General features: G+C 31.1%; 1 protein-coding gene across 1 annotated transcript in view; it reads right to left on the reverse strand.

The window, feature by feature from the left end:
* The window catches only part of LOC117173982 (RNA-binding protein 28-like), a 35,575-nt gene extending 26,423 nt beyond the window's left edge, over positions 1-9,152 (reverse strand). The window contains exon 1 of the mRNA XM_033362656.1: positions 8,778-9,152. Within this exon, the coding sequence (XP_033218547.1) occupies positions 8,778-8,796 (19 nt within the window). The 5' untranslated portion in view covers positions 8,797-9,152. The remainder of the gene's footprint in view (positions 1-8,777) is intronic.
* Between the last annotated feature and the right edge of the window lie 490 nt (positions 9,153-9,642).

Genomic DNA, 9,642 nt, shown 5'->3' on the forward strand with positions numbered 1-9,642 from the left:
GCTCCTCGAAAATACACGCTACGATTTTTGGGCTTTAACCCTTAACGCCAAAAATCAACCCCTCTCTACCACGTAAATACAACTTTGTCTGCAAATAAATTTTTGTAGCATTTTTTAATGGAAATAGAGTCTCTGATTTTTGGGCTTCTCGAAAATACCCGATATGATTTTTGGGCTTCAACCCTTAACGTCAAAAATCAACCCACGTTGATACTACTTTGGCAAGAAATCAATTTTTCAATGGTAATAGAGTCTCTGATTTTTGAGCTCCTCGAAAATACCCCATGCGATTTTTGGGCTTCAACCCTTAACGTCAAAAATCAATCCCTCTCTACCACGTAAATACAACTTGGTCTGCAAATAAATTGAAAAATTCTAGAAAAATTTATTTGCAGACAAAGTTGTATTCACGTGGTAAAGAGGGATTGATTTTTTACGTTAAGGGTTGAAGCCCAAAAATCATATCGGGTATTTTCGAGGAGCCCAAAAATCAGAGACTCTATTTCCATTAAACAATGCTACAAAAATTTATTTGCAGACAAAGTTGTATTTACGTCGTAGAGAGGGGTTGATTTTTGACGTTAAGGATTGAAGCCCAAAAATCGTAGCGTGTATTTTCGAGGAGCCCTAAAATCAGAGACTTTATTCAAGCTCTAAAATTTAATAAAAGTTATTTTTTGACAATTTCATATCTTCGTATTACAATGGGGTTAATTTTTTACTGTAAGGGTTGGAGCCCAGAAATCGAAGTGGGTATTTTCTGGGAGCCCAAAAAAGCCCAAAAATACCCCGTTAATAAATAACTGAAAATTTTCAATTTTTTGAAGGGGGTTGATTTTGGAAGTTCAGGGTTGGTTTGGGGAAAATTGTTTTTGCGGATTTTAAGAGCCCAAAAAAGCCCAAAATTCTGGTGTAATTGAATTTTTATTATTTAGTGATTTAAAGAAGTGGAGGTGCTGGGTTAATGTAAGCTGGCACCTCCACAAGTAAATTGATTTTTTGAAAAAAGTAAAGGAGCCCAAAATTTTTTATTGCAGCCTAAAAAAAGCCCAAAATTCTGAGCTATTAAAAATTCAAAAATTCGATTGTGGAGGTGCTAGCTTAATGTACCTGCATATTAAGGCAGTTGTGGAAAAAGTCAGATATCTGAAAAAAATAGTTCTTCTATGTTCTTAAGAATCGAAATATTATAATTGATGTCATTTCAAATAAAAACATTATTTTGCAAGAAAAATGTTAAAAGTCAGAACAACAAAAAAACATTAATTTTAACCATGTTTTTTGCAATTGAATTTTTTCTGACCGTCTCGGTGCTTCTTACCAATTTTGGAAAAATGATTGCCTTTTAATAAATGACAGCTTAATTTTTCCGGGGAAACATTCTCTACAACTTTGCTGTTTCGAATTTTTTAAATAAATAAATCATTTAAAAATATAATAATTTCTTTAAAAAATGTTTTCAAACAAAAAAATTGTTTGAACGATTTTAGCCATAGAAAAATATACTTTCAAAATTGGAAACAGTAGATTTGTAGAAAATGTTTTCCCGGAAAAAATAAGTCGTAATTGATTAAAATGCAATAATTTTTTTTAATTTGGGAAGAAAAGACGGTCAGAAAAAATCAATTGCAAAAAAACATGGTTAAAATTAATGTTTTTTTTTTAATTTTTAACATTTTTCATAAAAAAATAATGTTTTTATTTGAAATTACATCAGTCATAATATTTTGTTTCTTAAAATCAGGGAGAAACTGTTTTTTCTCAGATATCTGACCTTTGGCACAATTACCTTAAACAGTAGCGGACTCAACCTCTTTCTGTCCAGAAAATCTGCCCTTTTTTCTTTCCTATCTTCACCCTAATCCTGGTTTCAGTAAAATTTACTTTATCCTCTCCACCAACTTTTTCTCTATATCCTTCTCTTTCGTTACCTGCCATAGTCTTTTTAGTTCTAAAAATGAATGCTTTTAGTATTGGATTAAAAAATACCGATTAAAGGCTCAAAAATTTTTTTGCTCCTAAAAAGTATTTTATCATTTATTGAGGAAGAAGCTCTACATTTTATGAACCAACAATTTTTTGAAGATATTCTCGGTCTTAAAATTTATATCGTTCAGGGACAAGTGTTTAAGAATTGCCCTTTTCGACGAAGAAGGTGTGCATCTCGAAACAGTAAGGGTACATGGGTTAGCATTCGCAGATGATAAGGTTGGTATAGCAGGGTAAATTGAAAACTTGTTCGAAGAAACGAGTGAGAAAACAATATGCAACATTGTATTAAATTATGAGGGAATTGAACAAGTTAAGAAAATCGTATAACTTGGTAGCTTATTCTTTAGGGATGTAAAGACGGATGAAGAGTTAGATAGGGGCATAAACGAAGGTAAGAAGGTTATTGGTAGAGCAGGGTCCCTTATCAGAAGTAAACACATTTCAAATAAAGCTAAAATAGCAATACACAATACGCATAATATGCGGGAAAAGTCTGATAAACAAATTGAGTAACGAGATTATTCTAAAATAATGTGGTGCGGAAGAGACACATGGGAAAGAAGTCGGTTAAGATGGTCCGGACAGTTAGAAGAGACATAAGAAGCCACAGAAACACGAAAGCTTGTATGAAAAAATGTATAAACGTGAAAGAAGTTAGAGAAGTATGCCAGAACAGAAAAGTATGGCGGCAAATTGTTAATAAAATGAATGTCAGTAGAGTGAATGACGCCTGAAACAAAAGACCTTGGATACTAATGGACCCAAGTAGAGAACCTCACATGACGACTTTGTGAGGAGCTTCACTTGGGGTGATCTTTAGAGAGATTGATCAGCAACCTGGGTCGAAGCAGGGTTGCGGAACGAACTTGTTATTTAAATAAACAACACGAGAATTCTAGATCAATCTAAACATTCTATAAACCCTTCCTCACATTACTCACTTCCCCACCGAGTGAGTCACACCTACCCCGAAAGGGAAATGGCTCTAAGGTTTAATAATAATAATAATAATAAAATGAGCCTCGGTGGCTCAGTTGGTTAGACACTTGGACTTCACCTGAGAGGTCCGGGGTTCGATCCCTGAGCCGGTACCTCTGGAAAATTTTCAATGTACCTTTACCGAGGTTCTGGTGGTTCGGAACCCACCTTAAGCTGTAGGTCCCCCCATCGTGTACTTGACTGCAACCCAGTCCGTCAATGATGGGGTAAAAACCAGACTTTTTCCAAATGTCTGGGCAGACTGCTCTCATCAGATCACTTGATTGCATTATAAAAATGCGTCCGTGACTGATGATATATACCGGGAGAGCCCCGTGCAAAATGATCAAATAAAAATCCATACCAGGTTACAGAAAGAAACCTTGAATTACTAAATACACCAAAAATATACATTTTTTAAGATTAAAGATTCCTACAGTATTTTAAAATGTATTTTTAGCTCTAATTTAACCGGAAAAATAGTGCAAATGTCTATTTTTATAATTTTCGATAAGTTTTGCTTAAGTACTAATTTCATTTAATTTTTAATTGCAGAAAATAAGACTTGACATCAATAACAGTAAAAAATGTATTTTGAGCAATAGGGTGAACTTATATCAGGTATCAAAACGCAGAGTTCAAAAAAGGGGAAATGAGTTAAATTTTCATGAAAAGGGAGGAAAAAGGGTCAGGGCAAAAAATTAATTTTTCCATTTAGAAAAGAAGAAACAACCTTTTTATGAGAAACTATATAGTTTTTAAGTAATGTTTAGTGATTTTTGAATAATTTGTGCCAATTAAGAATTGTTTTTTAATCGGATACATAGTATATATTCAGGTAATTGCAAATCCATTCGCGATATAAAAAAGCCCGACAAATCATAAGATTTATGAAATAAACAATTTGTATATCCAAGATTTGTTCTTTTATCTTTACAATAATTATAACTTCGATTATATTGAGAACTTACAAAGAAAAGAGAGAAGACAATGATGACAGACACAAAAAGAGGGAAGTAAAACTACTAGTAAAGGTAGGTAAAAAAATCAAAACAGAAGAAGAGAAGAGAAGAAAATACAAAACGACTTTTCAGGAAGCAAGAAACTGTTTCATAAATGGATGTTGATGAATATGAAGGGAGGTGAAAGTACAGTTAGTCAATATGAGAAATAGCAAGAGTGACATGCTATGTGATACAGACGGATTACTAGACTTTTTTTATTAGAATTCTTCTTTCTCGGAAGAAATTGAATCTTAATGATTAAAAATATATCCCTTTTGGTAAAATGTCTGGTTGAAATATCAATTTTTAAATACTTTGGTATTTTTTTCTGTTGAAAAGTAAATTATTTGCCTTAAATTTGAACTACTTTATAAACAAATTAATTTCTTAATTAAGGATTCATAATTATACTTGAAAATTCAACTATTTGCTTTTAAATAAATTTGTGTGTAAAAAATTTTACTGTTTCGTAGAAAAATCATCTTCTTGGCTAGAAAACTCAACTTTTTACATTCTCATCACTTATGATTGAGAAAGTATTAGAATTGTCGGAAATTTGACATCACACTTTTTCAACGGATCTCCACGTTTCGAGACCCCCTGAATACGAAAATCAGGTTTTCACGATGGCGTCTGTCTATCTGTCCGTCCGGCCGTCCGCCCGTAAACACGACCTCTCTCGAAAAAATTAACGAATCAATTTTTTTAGGTCCTAAAATAAAGGACGAGTTCGTGAACCAGCCGTTTTTGATAAAAATTCAAAAAGTGAGCGCATTTTGAAAATTTTTGAGACCACTTTTTTCTGAATTTGAAAATTCTATGTACGGATATTTATAGTATTAAAAAGAACAAACAATTTATCCTTATGACTTTTTTCGATAAAATTAAAATTCTCAGAGTTATAGTGTTTTCAAAAATTTTTTAATCAACCGAAAATCAAAATTTGAAGCCGAAAAACGCACGATACGAAAAAAAGTCAAGAGAGGAAAAACATTTATTTTTGAAAGCTCTAAAAGATTATCATAACAAATTTTTGGATTTTCTTCAAAAATCGAAAATTCAAATTTTGATTGCACAAAAGTTATGAAAAATAAAAAATTCCATTTTGTGGACTAACTGTGTAGGATACGAAAAAAGATGAATTAACAAAACTGGTTATCCCAAAAAGGATCTACAACTTCATTAAGAATCACCTCTTGATAGGACGCCTACTTTTTGTTTTATTCGTGAAAAATAACGTTGAAAAAAAATAAAACAAAAAAAATGTCTGGAAAAACGACGAAAGTTACGAGAAAAAAATCCAACAAAACCTGTTTACAAATGTCTGTCGGAAATCGAGCGCGCAGCGCGAGTGTCACGATGGAATGTGTACCTCAAAGCCTACAGAGCTTTGAGAAACTTAATCTTTGACTATACTTAATTAAGTAGACAATGAACATGAAGACGCATATAAATACTGCCATCTAAGAGATCTTTTTGATAAAGCTTTTTTCAAGCATTCCAAATGTAAAGAATAAATATCCGAACGCGAAGCGCGAGGTAACCTATTATTGAGCGCGAAGCGCGAGATTCAACGGTCGCGGGCCCTAGGCGCGCTCAAACTGCAAACAAATTCGAATTCTAATTCAACAAAATTCTAATTCAAATTCTAATTCAACAAATTCTAATTTTGACAGCATAAAAATAATGGAAAATCTAAAAAGTACATTTTCCGGCCAAACTGCAAAATACGGTAAAATATGAGTATAAAAAATCTGTATTCCAAAGATTCTCAAATATATGAATGGGTTTTCAAATAAATAAATAAGTATATATTTTTGGTTTCATACCTAAAGAAGGGCCCGGAATGTGAAAATGAGACCATATCAACTCCCATCTAACGCAACGCTTCTGACCCCCCCCCCCCCCCCCCCCCCCCCCCCCCCCCCCCCCCCCCCCCCCCTTCCCACTCATTAATCGAAGTTTCGTTGGACTGTTGTTGTAACTAGACCCTCAACCCTAGACGCTTTGAGAGACTCTTTTTGTAAATGATTAGGAGATAATGCAATAGCACACCATAACTGCGATTTAGAACACGATGCGGTACAAAATTTAATTGACAAAGTCTGGGTCACTAAGGTTAGGGACATAACTTTGAAGTTAAAAAACAGTCAGGCCGCTGTGTAGACCACATGTGTAACTTTTAAATCGAATAAAAGGTTTGATAACAAAAGGACTTTTTTTTAAGAATGTGCATTTTTTTAAACGAGACAATGACACTACGTGTGTTTTAATTCTAATGCATGTTATGAATTGTAATCATATGCATTTATGGAAATGATGTAAAATTTGAGGGACAAACACGAGGGCGAAGCACGAGATACGTGATGGGAATGTGTTCGTTAAAATCGAAGAAGCTTTAACAAAAGAAAATTCCCAATCAACCAATTAATGTTGTCGATGCTTTGACCTTTAGTTTTAAAAAGTATGTGCAAGAAGTGTGGGGAACATACAAAGCCCAGCGCGAAGCGCAAGAACCAACAGTCGCGCGCCCTTGAGCGCGCTCAAATTTGTGAGAAAAGCGAGCCGTACTCTCAACGGGCAATGAGGAAATCTTCCTCGGAAATTCATCTTTTTGGTAGAAAATTAGTTTTTTTTATCTGCAAATTTAACTAAGGAAAATGTTCTAATAATCGTGAAATTTGGTTACAATTTGAATATATTCTTAAAAAATATATGAGAAGTAACATTCAATAAAATAAAATAAAACGCAAGAAAAATGGCGTCACAATTACGAGGACTAAGGTCACGATCACTGAGACGTTTACCTAATTCTATTGTTGGTTGAAACTTGAACCTTTATATTGTATAAATTAAAAATTCAACTATTTGGAAGAAAAATCATGTATTTGGTTTAAACTTCATCTTTTTGCACATAAAATTAATCTTGTTTGTTGAAAATTCTATATTAGATAAAAATTCGACTATCTTAATTGAAATTTCATCTTTATTTTTGAAAATCAGCTTTTTTGTTAAAATTCAACTTTTCCGATTCAAAAGTCCACTGTTTTCTGAAAATGGACTTTATGGCTGAAAAACTGTACTCTTTTGTTGAAAATTCATCTTCCATGGTAGAAATAAATATCATCTTTCTTGGTTGAACATAAACTTTTTTGATGAAAATTCATCTGTTAAAAAAAGGTGTCTTTTTGTATTGAAAATTTAAATATTTCATTTTATTTTAACCATTCTTGTTTGAAAATTTAATAATTTGATTGAAAATGTATCATTGTATGCTGAAAATTCAACTAATTCGTCAAGAATCTAATTGTTTTTGGAAAATTGAACTATTTGGTTGAAATCATCATTTTTGGTCGAAAACTGAATATCTTTTATGGTATAAAAGTAATTCTTCTCGGTTGAAAATTAATCTTTCTTGGTTAAAAAGGAACTTTTTTTGTTAAAAATTCAACTGTCTTTGAAAAGTTTCTTCTTTTTGGCTTGACAAGTTTACTAGTTGGATAAATCTCTAACTATTTTTTGAAAAACTTGTATTTTTTACTAGAAAGTTTATCTATTTGGTTGTTAATGCAACGCTTTAGTTGAAAATTAATTTTTTAATTGAAAATTCGTCTTTTCGTGTTGTGAATTCTTCTCTTTGGGTAAAAAATCTTGTTTGGTTGAAAATCCTACTATTTTGTTGAAAATGCAGTATATTTCGGCTTGAAATCTTGGGAATTTAATATGTTTCGTATTGAATTTAGTAATTTATTCACATTAATTTTACTTAAAAGAATTTTTTTTTTTAAATCCTATGTAGTTTAGTTTGAAATTAGTCAAATTTAAAAAACTTTTATTAGTTATTATATATAATTCTATAATTTAAAAAAAGAAGCTTCATTACTCTCGGTAACATATCCTAGTCTTGAACAGAATAATTTTATAGATGTAAAACAAATAATTGTATTTTCAATTATCATATATTTAAAGAAAAAGGAGATATTTTTCGAGAATATGGAAATAAGGGGAAATTAAAAAAAAAAAGAGAAATGCAAAGGAATAGGAGAAGGTCTTTGAAACATATGCAATACATGGACAAATGTTAATAGAATTAAAATAAAATAAAAAAGATAAAAAACTGAACTCTTTTGCTTATATAGTTTCAGTTCTGTTAACATTTTTACATGTAATATATAAAAATTTACTCTATTGCACAACACCCACCTCTTATTTTTATTGATATTAGGCTTTATTTTTAGCAATTAAAAATGTAATTAAATCGATAAGAAAAACTTATCGAAACTTAGAAAAACGCAGAATTCCACCAAAATCGACATTAATTGACTAGCTTACATCCTTTTCAAGTAAATTATAGCTAAAAGTATATTTTTGAGTACTGTAGGAATATAAAAGTGTATTTTTGGTGTATTTCGAAACTCAAGATTTTTTTCTATCACACTGTAAAAATACTTTTTATTTATCCATTACAGAGAATATTTTGCTTACATTGTAGAAAATATCCTATAATGAATATTATTATTGAGAAAAAAGGTTTATAGGCCATTTGAGACCATTAATTATGATTAAATTATACATTTTGCATTCTTAGTTCGATAATAACTTCAATGTTTTTTGTTGATAGACCTCTAAATAATTTTTTAGAAATAAAACAAATCTACAAAAATATTTGTTCAGTAAAAGAAAGAAATGTACGGGGTAGCGTTTGTAAATGTAAACATTTCACATGTTTATTGGGCATCCTGGAATTTATTCTTATTGAATTCAATAATATATAAAAAATAATAGTAACCAAAATAAACTTACCATGACCTGGTTTACCCATTATTGATGAAAAAAATATCAGTCTTCGCCAAAGAAAATTAATAAAAAAATAAAAAATAACAGTATTTACACAATTTTTGGAAACTAATAAACTTTAATCGTGCAGTTCATGATTTCACACAAGCCTCTATTTGAGGTTAGAACCTCCAGGAAATCCAAAAAACAATCAATATTTACAAAAAGAATCGTGTTTTCGATTAAATTTGATAAATAAATAAAAATACTTTAAAAAAAAATTTGATCTCTTTTTATTTTTATTAAGTAAAAATCACGGGACAAATACAAACAAATCCTTTATTACGAAAAAAAAAAAACAAATTTCAACTTCACGTCACTCCGTCACTTCACGCTTTACGTGATTCACGTGTTGTAAGCACATGCAGATTGAATAAATAATCGGTAGATAGCGCTGTAAATATTACAGAGGGCGCTCTTTCCGTGGTTTAATGAGTGTTGGTCAGTTACGCACATCGACATATAGAAATGGACCGGTAACGCTTTGAGGGGAACTGAAATGAGCTCTAGAGAGAGAAAAAACATATGAGATATAGACCTGCCTTCATCTATTTCAGAACTCTGTCAAGTGAATTGGTGGCCCCGGGAATTGCTTAAATATTCTGTACAGTTAATTAAAAAAAAAAAGATAAACAATACATTAGAAATTTGTAGTTATAATAAATTGAATTTTAAAGAACATTCATTTAAAATAACCTGTTTCAGATAGACTATTTTAAAAACTTGGTAACCTTAAATTCTTCTTGAAATTGGATTGAAAATGCTACAATAATAATCGTTTTGTGAGTTAAAAAATAATGCAAAAGCTGTGAAAAATTTGAACAATATTTCT

The sequence above is a fragment of the Belonocnema kinseyi genome, chromosome 5 (assembly GCF_010883055.1).
Source record: "Belonocnema kinseyi isolate 2016_QV_RU_SX_M_011 chromosome 5, B_treatae_v1, whole genome shotgun sequence".
Taxonomy (NCBI): domain Eukaryota; kingdom Metazoa; phylum Arthropoda; class Insecta; order Hymenoptera; family Cynipidae; genus Belonocnema; species Belonocnema kinseyi.